Source organism: Nyctereutes procyonoides, unplaced genomic scaffold, assembly GCF_905146905.1.
Source record: "Nyctereutes procyonoides isolate TBG_1078 unplaced genomic scaffold, NYPRO_anot_genome, whole genome shotgun sequence".
Lineage (NCBI taxonomy): Eukaryota > Metazoa > Chordata > Mammalia > Carnivora > Canidae > Nyctereutes > Nyctereutes procyonoides.
In genome coordinates, this window is record NW_026575146.1 from 77,759,757 (window position 1) to 77,775,615 (window position 15,859).

Here is a 15,859-nt window from a genome sequence, read left to right on the forward strand (position 1 = left end):
CAGACACGCAACCACTGAGCCACCGAGGCGCCCCTTCTTTTTTCCCCCTTCTCCTTTTTTTTTACACAGAGGCCACAGTGATATCCTTTATCTTTTTTCTTCCCTTTTTTAAAGTATAATGTACACTCAGTGGAGTATATAAGTTATAGCTGGGTAAATCTTTACAGATTTGTACACATGTGTAACTACCACCTAGATGAAGATAGTGGAGGCTCAGCACCCGTGCTCCATCGGGAAAATGAATCCCTATTCAGTTCTAAGAAGTTCATGTACATGGAATTCCATGGTATGCTTTATGTGCGTGAGGCTTCTTGAGCTCTCCATAAAGTTTTCGAGATTCATCCATGTGGCTGCAGATACCAGTAGTTGGCTTGTTTTTACTGCTGTGTAAAATAATCCATGGGGTTCGGGACCCACTCATTTTTTCTCCATTCCCTTTTGATGGATATTTGCATTTGTCCCCAGATTTTGATCATATTAAAAAGCAAGTCTGGGAGTGCCTGGGTGGTTCAGTCAGTTAAGCATCTGCCTTTGGCTCAGGTCATGATCTCAGGGTCCTGGGATGAAGCCCCGCATCAGGCTTCCTACTCCACAGGGAGTCTGCTTCTCCCTCACCCCCTGCCTGTGCACTCTCTCTCTCTGCCAAATAAATAAATAAATAAAATCCTTCAAAAAGAGAGGGAGAAAGAAACACTTAAAAAAAAAAAAAAAAAAGCACGTCTGGGGATCCCTGGGTGGTTCAGCGGTTTAGCACCTGCCTTGGGCCCAGGGCCTGATCCTGGAGATCCGGGATCGAGTCCCACATCAGCCTCCCTGTATGGAGCCTGCTTCTCCCTCTGCCTGTGTCTCTCCTCTCCCACTTTCTGTGTCTCTCATGAATAAATAAAGCCTTTAAAAAAATTCTAAAAATTTTTTTAAAAATGCTAAAGAAAATGAGAAAATATTTTTAAAAAAGTAAGTCTGGGGGGATCTCTGGGTGGCTCAGCAGTTTGGCGCCTGTCTTCAGCCCAGGGTGTGATCCTGGAGACCCGGGATCGAGTCCCACGTCGGGCTCCCTGCATGGAGCCTGCTTCTTCCTCTGCCTGTGTCTTTGCCTCTCTCTCTCCCTTTCTGTGTCTCTCATGAATAAATAAATAAAATCTTAAAAAAGAAAAAAAAGTAAGTCTGACTGTGTGCCCTCCCACCCCCACTGATTTAGACCCTCTAAAACTTTATTCACCTTTCTCAGAATTAATTGAAATTTCTTCACAGGGCCTCTAATGTCCCTGCCTGGCTCCTCCACCTCTAACATCCACCTTCCTCCTTTGTCCTCTGAGCTCCAAGCCCACTGCTCTACTCCCTGAGTGGTCCATGCTCTAGTCTTTGCACAAGCTGCTTTCTTTGCTTTGTAATCTGCTCTGCCCCCAAGTCTTTGAGACCACATCTTGAAGAGACCTTGGAGCAAGCTTCACTGGCCAACCAGCCCCCCACCCCCAGGCTCCATACCTCCTTGGAGCTTCCTACACTTCTTCTGTCATTATTCTAGTTGTATATAACAGTTTGTGTGATTAATTAGTATCTGTCTCCCCCATCAGACAGTGTGCCCTGTGAGGACAGGCACTGGTTCTATCTTCACCTCCAACAGTGGCCCAAACCAAAGCTTGCACACCGTACGTACTCATTAAATATTTCCGGGGGGCTGGGTGTCCAGCTGACCCCTTATCCATTCTGAGCCTCAGTACTTTCCCCTCTACACCCCCCGGCCCCAAACACACAGACTTTCTCCTGGGAATTGTCAGAGAACCTGGACTCCCACCTTTTCCCTCCTCGGCAGCTGTGGGGTGACGCACGCAGGGGCGGGTGCCCCGCCCCACGGCGGACGCTGATTTGGCCTGGTTGGGCAAGGCCAGGGTTGCCTGGGGGGAGCTTACTCATCCTGGGCTCAGGTAAGAGGGCCCAGGTTGGGAAGCGGCACACCCAGGGGGGACACCGAGGGAGCAGGACCGAGCCATGGCCCCTGCCAGGAAAGCAGGCGCCCAGGCAGTGATCTGGACTCCAGGCTGGCAGCTGCTGCTGCTGCTGCTGCCGCTCCTTCTTGGAGGTGGGTCTGCTGCCAGGAGAGGATAGAGGGGGTAGAGCAAGGGCTCTAGAAGGAGCTGTCTCCTACAGGAAGAGCTGTGGAGACCTGGGAAGGATCATCGGCTCTGCTCAAGGAGGCTGTGGGAGGGATCCCCCACCCTGGGCAGAGAGACTGTCCGGAGGATTCCTGCCCTGGGGGACCGTGGGAAAAGTTTCTCCATCCTGAATGGATGGGGGCTGTGGCAAGGATCCCCCGCCCTGGTCAGAAGGGGCAGTGAGGACGGATCTCTCCCTGAGCTGACCGGACTGTGGAGGAGTTGTCCCATCAGAAGGGCGAACTGTGGGAGAGTGTCTCTCCCATCCATAGCAGGGATCCCTCGTCTTGGATATAAGGGGCTGTGGGAAGGATGCTCCCACTGCAGGCATAGGGGGCTTGAAGCAGAGGGGCACCAGATTTGTGGGGAGGTTTTCCTTACTTCTGTCCTGGAAAGCGGTGGGCAATAGTGTCGTCCCATCCCGGGGAGAGAGGGCGCCGAGAAGGACTGTTCCTCCTTTCCGGAAGGAGGTTCCAGGAGCAATACCTCATTTCTACTCGGCCCTGCATCCCCAGGAACGCAGGCCCTGGAATGCTACAGCTGCGTGCAGAGAGCAGATGACGGATGCTCTCCGCAAAAGACCAAGATCGTGAAGTGCGCGCCGGGCGTGGACGTCTGCACAGAGTCCGTGGGGGCGGTGGAGACCAGTGAGTGGGGCCCTCTGGTCCATTCGTGCCCCTTCATGCTTCTCCAGCCAAGCTCCGCCTCCTTTTGTCCCGCCCCTTCTTCCGAATTTGTCCCCCACCCATTCAACGCCCTCCACGCTTCCTTTTCAGCCTGACTGGGGCCCTTCAACAGCATCACGCCGTTAGGGCTTAGAGGGGTGGGGCTGAGAAGTGCTACCCGAGTTGGGCCAACTGGGAGAGCCCGGATTTGGGACCTGGTCCCCTTCAAGGGCACAGTCTATCCATTTCCGCCCCACCCCTGAGACCTCGCTACCCACCCTGTCCCTTCCAGAATCCTCTATCCAGGTAGGCTCGCGGTGATGCTGACCGCTCTAGGGGTCTCCTAGGTTCCCTAGACGGAGGCTCTACCCCACCGGCCCACGCCTGGGGGAATCTTGCCCCTGGCTGAGGCTAGGCTCCGGGGAGGCCCCACCCCTCTCTGCCCCTGTGCCCTGTCAGTCTCCCAGGTCCTTCTTAGGATGCTTCCGGCGGTTGCGCCCCTCTGTCGCCCGGCCCCGTCCTACTCCACTCTGGGCCCTCCCCGCCTCTTTTTTGTCCAGAGTCTGTCAGCCTGTCCTCTCGGACTCAGCCCTTTGCGGTTCTGCCCCTCTGTCTGTGGCTCTTTCGCCTGCGACCCGCTCTCCTCTGGTGGTGGTGATGGGGGGGGTCCACTCGAGGTCCCGCCGCCGCTCACCCCGCTCCTCCCCCTCCCGCAGTCCACGGGCAGTTCTCGGTGGCAGTGCGGGGCTGCGGCTCGGGTCTCCCGGGCAAGAATGACCGCGGCCTGGACCTTCACGGAATTCTGGCCTTCATCCAGCTGCAGCAATGCTCCCAGGACCGCTGCAACGCCAAACTCAACCTCACGTCGCGAGCGCTCAACCCCGCAGGTCGGTGGGGGCGGGGCCCTAGGCTCGGGGGGCGGGGCCACGCGGCGGCAGGCGGGGCTTGGTCGAGGCCGACCTCGTGGGGCGGGACGCCAGGGGCGGAGCTACGGGGAAGTGGGCGGGGCCTGCGTGGGGGCGGGGCTAGGGGCTGAGCAGAGAGTCCGTCCAGGACTTTGGGCTGACCTGTGCTTCCTGAACCTTCTGGACCGTTTCCCTCCTACCTGCTCCCCTCGCAGGCAATGAGAGTGCGTACCAGCCCAACGGTGCCGAGTGCTACAGCTGCGTGGGGCTGAGCCGCGAGGCGTGCCACGGCACGGCGCCGCCCGTCGTGAGCTGCTACAACGCCAGCGACCACGTCTACAAGGGCTGCTTCGACGGTAACGTCACCCTGACTGCAGGTGAGCGAGTCGAGAGCACGGGGCCGACAGGAGTTGTGGTAGCCTCTCTGAGGCCTCATGGGCGGTGGGTAGCCCTTTACACAAAGACTTCCCCCACCCCAACACCTTCTGGAAACTGTAGGCCTAAGTTCTTGTCTTATCCTAGAGCGTCCTGAATAATGCAGCCCTATCCCCAAATAGCATGGGGCTACGGTTGCTTTTGTCCTAGAGTTTTTTTTTTGGGGGGGAATGCATTTCCATAGAGGCCTGGTAGGTGCAGAATGGGACAATATGCCATAGGAAATGTAAGCCTCCAAGCTTCTAGATGGCAGGAGTCTACTTCGATTCCTTAAAACTCAAGGAGTTAGGGCCCCCCACCTAACCACTTAGGAGAGAGGTAGTGCATCGGCCTGGCCTCTGCCTCAGGGGGGATGTTGAACTGGGGGATGTTCTTCAAACTCCTCTTCAGGTGTATTATGGGAGATGTAGTTCTGAACTCTCAAGACTAAATTTTGGCAGGGGAGGGGGTGGAAGAGAGAGAGAGAGATGGAAAAAATGAGTGGGATGTAGGGAAAGTTTGTTGGCTCTGGTCCTGTGAGAGGTGTCTCCCTGTCCACACTTCCCTTGCAAGGCATTGTGGGACTTGTAGCTCATCCCACACACCTTTCCTCTCAAAAGCGGGAAATGCGGCTCACTATGTGTCAGAGACAGTGGGACAGCGTTTCTTAAAGTGGGGCCTGAATTGAGACTTTTGGGTGAATGGAGGCAGAGCCCTCCTGTCCCTCATTTTGGGGGTTCTTGCCCTTGTCTCGCCCCTGTTTCACTCTGGCTCGGCAACCCTCCAACCACCGACCTACTGTGTCTCCCTCCTGCAGCGAATGTGACTGTATCCTTGCCCGTGCGGGGCTGTGTCCAGGATGAGTTCTGCACCCGGGATGTGGTGACAGGCCCAGGGTTCACACTCAGTGGCTCCTGCTGCCAGGGGTCCCGCTGTAACTCGGACCTCCACAACAAGACCTTTTTCTCCCCGCGAATCCCACCCCTTGTCCTGCTGCCCGCCCCTAAGCCCACCACTCTGGCCCCAACCACCTCTGTCACCACTTCCACCCCAGCCCCAACCACGCGTGTCTCTACCACCAAAGCCACCTCAGCTCCAACCAGCCAGACTTCTCCCCAGGAAGTACATCCTGAGACCTCCGGGAAAGAGGAATCTAGCTTTGCTGGAGGTGCCACTGGCCACCAGGACCGTAGAAATATGGCAGGGATCCCTACCAAAGATGTGGCCCATGGTAAAGCCTCTGCAACTCCCTTCACTGGGTTGACAGCCTTTCTGTTGGCTGTGGCTGCTCGCACCTTATTATGAGTTTTTCCATCTAGAAACCTCCGTCTTGCCCTGTTCCCTGGCCCTGGGTACCTCTCTCTTCCCATTACTTTCCTTTCCCTGACTGGACTGGGCTGGCCCAGCCTCTGTTCTTCCCATCGCCCCCACTATCCCCAGCTTCTGCTGCACTGGTTTGCGGCTTTGGGAAATAAAGTTACCATTGTTTGTATATATCCTGCCAGGGTGTTAATAGCTTTCTGAAGGCAGCAAATGTATCTCCCTCATCTTTGTCTCTCCCTCCCCTCCTCATGGTGCCTAGGACAGAGAAAAGCCAGGGCTGTCCCAGGGAAGATGGGGGAAACAATGATAAACTTCCTCTTCGCTTTTTTATAGCCAGCCTCGAATATGGGGGCAGAACCAACCTGAAATGTAGGGGTTGGAGCAACCTGGAATATAGGGGGGTGGAGCTAACCTGGAATATAGAGGGTGGAGCCAACCTGGTATATAGGGGGCAGAGCCAACCTGGAATATCAGGGGCCAAGGCAGATAGTGGTGCCCTCCTATGCTGGCTGCTGCCCCTGCCCTCCCCCCACCCCCACCCCCACCCCCCACCCCCGCCATCTCTGTGGCAATTGTTTTGGCATCTGAGTTCCTTACTAGACTGTGAGCTCCTCAAGGGCAGGGACCGTGCCTTATACCCCTGTGTGGTCAGCTTCTGGCACATAAAGGTCTCAATAAAAGTTTAATTCCTTTGTACAGTGTTTTGAAGGACTCATTTCTTACCCTAACCTCTGAGGGTGACCACTTAGCTGAACTAAGATGGGACTGCCAAGATCTTTAACAGAGAATCTGAGATCTAGAACCACAGCCCAGGGGGAAGTTGGGGTTTAGCCAGTCTGTGGGCGATCCCACTGGTGAAGGGTTACCCCATGAAACCACTAAGAAGTGACAAGGGTGAATGGGGCTTTTAGTAATGTTTGGGAGCAGAGGGGAGCTTTGTTTTCCTGTTTTGTTTTTTAGGATTTTATTTATTTATTCATGAGAGACAGAGAGAGAGGCAGAGACATAGGCAGAGGGAGAAGCAGGCTCCCTGCAGGAAGCCGGATGTGGGACTCAATCCCAGGACCCTGGAATCAAGACCTGAGCAAAAGGCAGATGCTCAACCACTGAGCCACCCAGGTGCTCTAGAGGAGCTTTGTTTAATGGATCATACACCATGCTTGGCCCCCGCCCACCACCACCTTGTCATCTGTTTGGCTTCTTAAAAATTATTATGTGGGCCTAGCCTCTGCATCCTACTCATCAGGAGATCTCAGTGGTGCTGTTGATCTCTGCTTCATGTTGGGGACTTGGGGCCTAAGCTCCATTTCCATTTCCTCCAATCAGATGAAGGTGTAGAGGCACCGGGATGGAAAAGCCTGGCTTGGGACTGGGGCCTTGGCAGGCTTTGGGATGGCTTGATGGAGGGGGGACCAGATGTGGTCAATAACAAGATCATAATAGTAATATTTCCAGTATCCATATTAATGAGGAAGAGTATGGTGACACAATAGTAAATAATGATTATAGGAACAAAATAGGAAATTAATAAGAAAGTAAGCAACAGTTAATAGTAACTGTAGTTACGGAATGTTAATCATTTTAAAAGTCTTACCACATGCCAGGCCTGTACTGAGGGTGTTTGCATCCAGAGTCTCCTTTAGTTTTCTGTATACATTCTCAGATGGAAAGTTTGGGGAAACCGAGGCTCAGAACAGTAAAATAAGTTACCTACAGCAATTAATCCACATATCAGGTACTGTTTTAAGTGCTATACTTGGATTGACATACCTGATTTATATAACCATCCTATGAGGTAAGTATTCATCATCTGCATTTTACAAGATGAAGAAACCAGACCCAGAGAGGTTGAGAAACTTGCCCCAGGTCACCCAGCTAATAAGCACTGGAACCCAGATTTGAACCCAAGCAGACTGGCTTTACAGGGCTGGACCAAGAGGGCTGTAACTTTTCCTTCAGCTTGACTAAACTTTTGATAGGCTTCTCTCCACTTTTAAACTCCTGACCTCCCTCTCACCCCAGCCCTTCCAGAATCCAGATGGCCTAACCACAGAAGCCCCAGACCTCGCTTTTCTTAGAGCACTCACTTTAGAAAACTTGTCATTATAAATTCTTTCTCTGTGCCTTTGAGATCTATGTAAATGTCTTTAAAAGCCTCCTGCCAGTTTTATAGCCCAGAAACACATCTTTCTCTAGGCCCTGGGAACCATCTCTTTGAAATGTAAACTTCAAAGGAGCTAGCACCCCTGTCTGTCTCACAGTCTTCCTAGAGGAGGTGGTGAGAGCCTCACTTCTGTGGGCACCTTCTTCCAAGTTGTAAAACTACCTCCTGTCGCACAGATACAAGCAAGTTTTCTTTTCTTTTTTTTTTTTTTAAGATTTTATTTATTTATTCATGATAGTCACACAGAGAGAGACAGAGAGGCAGAGACACAGGCAGAGGGAGAAGCAGGCTCCATGCACCGGGAGCCCGACGTGGGACTCGATCCCGGGTCTCCAGGATCGCGCCCTGGGCCAAAGGCAGGCGCCAAACCGCTGCGCCACCCAGGGAGCCCACAGGCAAGTTTTCTTTTCCTTTGGGGAAAGCCAACTAGCAAACAGAGATGACCTAAGATGTCCCCCTCACCCCACCTCTTAAAAACCCAACTGCTGGGATCCCTGGGTTGCGCAGCGGTTTGGCGCCTGCCTTTGGCCCAGGGCGCGATCCTGGAGACCCGGGATCGAATCCCACGTCGGGCTCCCGGTGCATGGAGCCTGCTTGTCTCTCTCTCTCTCTCTGTGACTGTCATAAATAAATAAATTAAAAAAAAAAAACCACCCAACTGCTCGTTGTTTTAGCAGATTTGAGTTCAGACTGAGTGCTGGCCTCTTTACCCTCCCGCAATACCCCCTGAATAAAGTCCTTCTTGCTTGTTTAACGTTGGCAGGTGCAATTTTGTTGGGGTTCTGTTGTTTACCAGGCAGATATCACTTACATCTGAAGTCATTTGCATTTTACCAGAGAAAAATAGTTTTCAGTCTATCAATCTTCTTATCATTTATGAAAATAATTTGCAAAGCTGAGTCTAAACCTTATAAAGTGTGGGCCCTAATCAGTGATATATAGTAGGGCATACAAAGCTACATTCCCCCAGATAATCCTTGAGTGGTTCTAGAAGTTAGACAGTGCTCCAGTAAGATGTTCTAGAAATATATGTGGTTTTGCTTTTGTCTTATTTATGAAGTAAAAATTTTTTTTGATTAAGTAGACTCCACGCCCTGCATGGGGTTTGAATTCATGACATCCAGATCAAAAGTTGCATGCTCTACCAACTGAGCTAGTCAGGTGCTCCTGGTCTTATTTATAAATTTCATTCATTCATTTATCACATATGTATTTTTTTAAGAGATTTTATTTATTTATTTGAGAGAATGAGAGAAGAAGAGAGATAACAGAGGGAGAGGGAGAAGTGGGCCTCCTATTGAGCAAAGAGCCCCACACGGCTCAGTCCCAGGACCCTATAGCACCTGGGTGGCTCAGTTGGTTAAGCGGCTGCCTTCTGCTCAAGTCATGATCTCAAGGGTCCTGGGATCCAGCCAGCAGGCTCCTTGAGCAGCAGGGAGCCTGCTTCTCCCTCTCCCCGCCTGCTTGTGCTCTTTCTCAAATAAGTAAACAAAAAATTTAAAAATTATATGGAACTTCACAAATTTGCATGTGATCCTTGCATAGGGGCCATCCTAATCTTCTCTGTATCATTCCAATTTTAGTGTATGTGCTGCCAAAGTGAGCACTTACTTAAAAATTTTAGATCCGCTTTGCCCAACAGAAATATATCGCAAGACACATTTAAATTACATACATAATTCAAAATTTTCTAGTATCCACATTAAAACAAGTAAAAAGGTATGGTTAATTTTAATCATATATTCTAACCTTATATGCGCAGACATCATTTGAATACATAATCCATATAAAACCATTATCAATGAGATATTTTATGGGTTTTTTGTACTCAGTCTCTGGAATGCTTTGTGTATTTTATGCTTTTATTACATTTCAATTTGCACTAGCTATATTTCAAGTGCTCAGTATCTAAAGCCTTAGAACTTTGCATAAATAGAAGTATACAGTATATACTCATTTGTGTAAGGCTTCTTTCACTCCACATAAAGTGGCATATCATGATTTATTTTTTTATAAAGATTTTATTTATTTATTCATGAGAGACACACAGAGAGAGGCAGAGACATAGGCAGAGGGAGTAGCAGGCTCTCTCTGGGGAGCCTAGTGTAGGATTCGATCCCAGGATCCCAGGATCACGACTTGAACCAAAGGCAGATGCTCAACCACTGAGCCACCCAGGTGCCCCTATTTATTCTTTTATTGACGAACACTCATACTGCTTCCAATTTGGGGCTATTATGAATAAAGCTGCTATGAATATTCTTGTACACTTACCTTTATGGACATAAACTTTCATTGCTCATATGTAAATTCTTAGCAGTAGAACTGCTGTGTCAGAGGACTGGCATGTGTTTGGCTTATTAAGAAACTACCAGACCTCTTCAAAATCAGTTGTACTGTTTTACAGTCCTGCTTGTGAGTAAGGATATTTGTAGCTCCACTTTCTCATCAATATAAGGTGTCATCAGTAGGTCTTTTAAATGTTATCCTTTGTGTAGGTGTGTTGTAGTATCTCATTGTGTTTTTTGCAAGCATATCCCTGAAGACCGATCACGTTGAGAAGTTCCTCCATTGTTTGATGTCCATGGGGGGTAATGGGAGTTGCTTTGTGGGAAGCTGAGAAAGTATGAAATTGGAGCACAGGCAAGGGAATGGACGTGACCATGTAGGCTGACTTCTAGGCAGAATTAAGAGACCAGTGGAGGTTATGAATCATGAATTTAAAGTAAGATTTGCCAGCAGAGTTGTGTGATTTTTCTCCAGCTTTGGTCACTCACATGAGTATGGAAACTGAGTGGTAGAAAGTGGGATATTGCCAGATTGCCTTGTCAAGAGGACAAAGCCAGAGACTTGAGAGTATATGCAGAAGAGAGACTATCATGGTTAAGAGTGGATTTAAGGCTGGAAAGAAGGAAAGTTAGGATCTGAGGGATATGACAGATGGATTTATTCATTCATTCCTTTATTCATTTCATACGTTTTTTTTAAAAAGATTTTATTTATTTATTCATGATAGACATAGAGAGGAGAGAGAGGCAGAGACACAGGCAGAGGGAAAAGCAGGCTCCACGCCAGGAGCCTGACGCGGGACTCGATCCTGGGACTCCAGGATCGCGTCCCAGGCCAAAGGCAGGCGCTAAACCACTGAGCCACCCAGGGACCCCCCCCATTTCATACGTTTTTTAAAATTAAGTAGACTCTACCCCCAACGTGGGGCTTGAACTCATGACCTTGAGATCAAGAGTCACATGCTCCTCCAACTAAGGCATCCAGGTACCCCAGATTTCATAAATTAAAAAAAAAAAGATTTATTTACTTACATGAGAGAGAAAGAGAGAGTGCGCAGGCAGGCAGACGGGGGAGGGGCAGAGAGCAAGACAAGCAGACTCCTCACTGAGTGGGGAGCCTGACAATGCAGGGCTCAATCCCAGGGCCCCGAGATCATGACCTGAGCTGAAATCAAGAGCCAGATACTTAAACTGATTGAGCCACTCAGGGGACCCTTCATACATCTTTACTTAACAGGTACTGTGGGTCAAGCATCATGCTGAGTGGAGGGGATATGGCTGTGAACAAGAAGTCATGGTTTTGGTTTGGGTTAAGACACTCCATGGTTGAGTTTCTACAAGCTTGTATTCTGGGACCGCCAGTGCTTGCATTCAGATCTTGGTCCTGTGGCTACAATATGTAAAGGTGGCAAGTTATTCAATTCCCCTGTGCCTCAGTGTCTTCATCTTTAAAACAGAGGCGACCTACAAAGTAAGAACACAGTCAAAGAACGATGGGGGTGTGTTAAAAATGACACATCTGAAAGAAACTCTCTACGACCGAATCTGGGGCAAGTTGAGCACCAAATTAAATAATGATAGTAAAAGGTTATAACCCATTGAAGAAACAGGAATCCTTGACTATATAGTGATATTAAGGGTGTGAGTAAGTCAGGGATGGCTGGATGGACTGGATGGCTCAGTCAGTTAAGCGCCGGAATTCTTGATTTTGGCCCAGGTAATGATCTCAGGGTCGTGAGATCGAGCTCCACTTCACGCTCTGCTCAGCAAGGAGTGTGCTTCCTCTTCTTTCCCTCTGCTCCTCACCACCCACCCACCCTCGGCACTCACTCTTGTATGCCCCCCCTCAAAATAAATAAGAATCTTTTTAAGAAGGGTGTAAGTCAATAAATGAGAGAAGAGAAAGCTCTTTCTTAGAGTCACAAGTCAACTAATGAATGTAGAGGAATGATGGAATCAGAACATTACCATTTGGGAATCTTCATTAAGAATAATTGATTCAGGGCAGCCCCGATGGCTCAGCGGTTTAGTGCCGCCTTCGGACAGGGCGACGTCCTGGAGACTCGGGATCGAGTTCTGCGTTGGGCTCCCTGCACGGAGCCTGCTTCTCCTTCTGCCTGTGTCTCTGCCTCTCTCTCTCTCTCTGCCTCTCTCTCTATCTCTCTCTCTCTGTGTCTTTCATGAATAAATATGGGTGGCTCAAGGGTTGGGCGGCTGCCTTCGTCTCAGTTTGTGATCTCGGAATCCGGGATCGAGTCCTGCATTGGGCTCCTAAGAGGAGCCTGCTTCTCCCTATGTCTCTGCCTCTCTCTCTCTCTCTCTCTCTCTTTCTCTCTCTCTCTCTCTCTCTCTCTCTCTCTCTCTCATAAATAAATCTTAAAGAATAGTTGATTCAGGGATGTCTGGGTGGCTCAGCAGTTGAGCGTCTGCCTTTGACTCAGGTCATGATCCCTGCATTGGGCTCCCTGTTCTTCTCCTGCTAGTGTGTGTGTGTGTGTGTGTGTGTTGTGCGCGCGCGCACACACACGCACAAGCTCTTGGGTTCTCTGTCAAATAAATAAAATCTTGAAAAAAAAAAAAAAGAATAGGGGATCCCTGGGTGGCTCAGCAGCTGAGCATCTGCCTTTGGCTCTGGGCAAGTCCCCCGTCGGGCTCCCTGCATGGAGCCTGCTTCTGTCTCTGCCTGTATCTCTGCCTCTCTCTCTCTCTCTCTCTCTCTCTCTCTGTCTTTCATGGATAAATAAATAAATAATCTTAAAAAACCAACTGTTCTTTAAAAAAAAAGAATAATTGATTCAGGCAAGAGCTGATAATAGATGCTGTGATATTTGATTTATAATAAGAAATATATGTTTGGTCTTTGACCTGGTTTCTGCACAGAGTTCCTAAAACCTATGGAATTTCCTGAATGATGACAGCAATAAAAGCGTCTTCATAACAAACCCCTTTCCTGGCTCACTTGAGTTCATGTTAATGAGGCGACTTTTGGAAAGCACTAAAGGATTGGGGGGCTGGTTGCCTGGGGAACCAGTCAGGTGATTAGCGGGTTGGAACTCTCCTACCAATCTGACCTCCTGGGAGGGGGGATGGGGTGGGGAATGTAATCAGTCCCCAGTGGCCAATGATTTAATCAATCTTGCAGTGAAAGTCCTGCATAAAAACCCGAAAGGATGGAGTTTGGAGAGCTTCCAGGTCAGTGATTTCCTGGAGATATGGGGGGTAGTGGTGGACTCAGAGAGCATGGAGGCTCCCCCATCCCCCTATGCTCCCCCTATGCATCTCTTCCATCTGTCTGTTCAAGTTATATCTTTATAATAAACTGGTGTTGTAGTAAGTAAAGTGTTTCTCTGAGTCCTGCGAGCTGCTCCAGCAAATTAATTGAACCCAAGGAGAAGGCTGTGGAAATCTCCATCTAGAGCCACACTATAGATGCTGAAATTAGTGGGCTTAAGTTTGAGGAGTAACAGGATATTTATATGGTGACAAATGATCTCCCCCTGAGATACTTAATTTCACAGGAAGGAATATTGACATTAAAAAGAACCTCCCTCGTGGATGGAACTGGAGGGTATTATGCGGAGTGAAATAAGTCAATCGGAGAAGGACAAACATTATATGGTCTCATTCATTTGGGGAATATAAAAAATAGTGAAAGGGAATAAAGGGGAAAGGAGAAAAAATAAGTGGGAAATAACAGAAAGGGAGTTAAAGACTCCTAACTCTGGGAAACGAACAAGGGGTGGTGGGTTGGGGGGTGGGGGTGACTGGGTGGCGGGCACTGAGGTGGGCACTTGACGGGATGAGCACTGGGTATTATTCTGTATGTTGACAAATTGAACACCAATAAAAAATTTATTAAAATAAAAAAATATATTGAATCTAACAATAAAATAATTACAACTTATAAAATAAAAAAATAATAATAATAAAAAATAAATAAAAATAAAAAGAACCCCCCTCTGTCCCCTGCCCCCAGGGCGCCTGGCTGGCTTAGTCCAAGGAGCATATGACTCTTGATCTAAAAGTCCTGAGTTCAAGCCTCATGTTGGGCGTAGACATTACTTATAAATCAAATTGTCTAAAAAGATAAGAAAAGAAAGAAAACACCTGGAAGCACCATTTAAGTGAGTGATCAAATTTAACATCACTAGTAATGGGACAGACACATTTGGGCCTCCTGATATGATGCCCCAAGAAAGGACACAGTGTCACTTCAATGGTATTGGGCAAAACGTCCTGAATCTAACCGTGCGGAGACATCAGACAAGCTCAAAGTGAGGGACATTCTACAAAGCAACTGACCTCTGCTCCTCAAAAATATCCGTGTCATGAAACAAAGGATGCCAGAAGAAAGAGGAATAAAGAGACAGACCACAGAATGCAGTGCATGAGCCCAGAATTTTCTTTTGCTGCAAGAGACATTATTTAAGCAAAATAATAATAATAATAATAATAATAATAAAGTAAAATAAAAATAAATAAATAAATAAAAATCTCGAGGCTCCTGGGTGGCTCAGTGGTTGAGCATCTGCCTTCAATTCAGGTCATGATCCTGGTGTCCTGGGATAGAGTCCCACATGGGGCTCCCAGCATGGAGCCTGCTTCTCCCTCTGCCTGTGTCTCTGCCTCTCTCTGTGTGTGTCTCTCATGAATAAATAAAATCTTAAAAAAAACCTCAAGAAACCCCACAAATTAGATCATTTATATCCAATGTTAATTGCCTGTTATAGATAAATATGACATGCTTATGTAAGAGAAAGTCCTTGTTTTTAGGAAATACACATCGGTGTCTATTTAGAGGTAAAAGGGCAACATGTCTGCTGTTTACTCTCAGACTCTTCAGGAAAAAAATATTTATACAGAAGTAGAGAAAGTGATAAACATGGTAAAATGTTAACTTGGGGAAATGTGGTTGATGGGTGTTGTAGGGATTCTTTTTTTAAAAAAAATATTTTACTTATTTATTTGAGAGTGAGAGCAAGAGCAGGAGAAGGGGCAGAGAGAGAGAGGGAGAAGCAGACTCCCCACTGAGCAGGGAGCCCATTGTGGGGCTAGATCCCAGGACCCTGAGATCATGATCTGAGCCAAAGAAAGGCAGGTGCTTAACCCACCGAGATGCCCTGGTATATAGGAATTCTTTGTGTCTTTTTTATAGTTTTTCTCTAAGTTTGAAATTAAAAATAAAAATTATTTATTTATTTTTAAGATTTTATTTATTTATTCATGAGAGACACAGAGAAAGAGAGAGGAAGAGACACACGCAGAGGGAGAAGCAAGCTCCATGCAGGGAGCCCGACGTGGGACTCGATCCCAGGTGTCCAGGATCATGCCCTGGGCCGAAGGTAGTGCTAACCGCTGAGCCACCAGGGCTGCCCATTATTTTAATTAAAAAAAAAAATTAAGAGGCAACAATATTACTGTCCTAAAGTAAATGATAATAACCTCCCTGCCTCAGAGGGCTGTAGGGATTAAAGTTAAGTTAATACATATAAAGGGTTAGGACAGTACCTGGCATCTAGAAGGTGCTCAGTACATGTTATTTGTCTATGTCTCTGGCACATGACAGAGAGGAGGCGTTTGCCAGGTAAATGCTTGCTCAACTTCTTAAGGCTTCCATTGTTTCTAGGTGCCAGGCACTGAGGTAAGCACTTTACTAGCACCACTGAATGCCCAGAGCAGAATAGAACGAGCATTTAGGTTTTCCAACTTTTATTTAAAAATAAAATCGGAGCATGTGGATGGCTCAGCGGTTGAGTAGCTGCCTTCAGTTCAGGTTGTGATCCCAGGGTCCTGGGATCGAGTTCCGCATCGGGCTCCCCACAGGGAACCTACTTCTCCCTCTGCCTATGTCTCTGCCTCTCTCTGTGTCTCTCATGAATAAATAAATAAAATCTTAGGAAAAAGAAATCTCACCCAGACAAGTTGGAAAGATCATGCAATGCACATT

The 15,859-nt window shown here is 48.1% G+C and overlaps 1 protein-coding gene and 1 non-coding gene across 2 annotated transcripts; one reads left to right on the forward strand and one right to left on the reverse strand.

Annotated features, from left to right (window-relative positions):
- The first annotated feature begins 1,921 nt into the window (after positions 1 to 1,921).
- LYPD3 (LY6/PLAUR domain containing 3) lies at positions 1,922 to 6,156 on the forward strand. The gene is made up of 5 exons (XM_055311965.1): positions 1,922 to 2,080; positions 2,669 to 2,800; positions 3,535 to 3,705; positions 3,939 to 4,100; positions 4,955 to 6,156. The coding sequence occupies exons 1-5, from the start codon at positions 1,990 to 1,992 to the stop codon at positions 5,440 to 5,442; spliced, it is 1,044 nt and encodes a 347-aa protein (XP_055167940.1). The 5' UTR covers positions 1,922 to 1,989; the 3' UTR covers positions 5,443 to 6,156.
- Positions 6,157 to 9,124: 2,968 nt separating this feature from the next.
- LOC129501145 (U6 spliceosomal RNA) lies at positions 9,125 to 9,231 on the reverse strand. The gene has a single exon (XR_008662686.1). It is a non-coding gene; the product is annotated as a U6 spliceosomal RNA (small nuclear RNA).
- Positions 9,232 to 15,859: the final 6,628 nt, after the last annotated feature.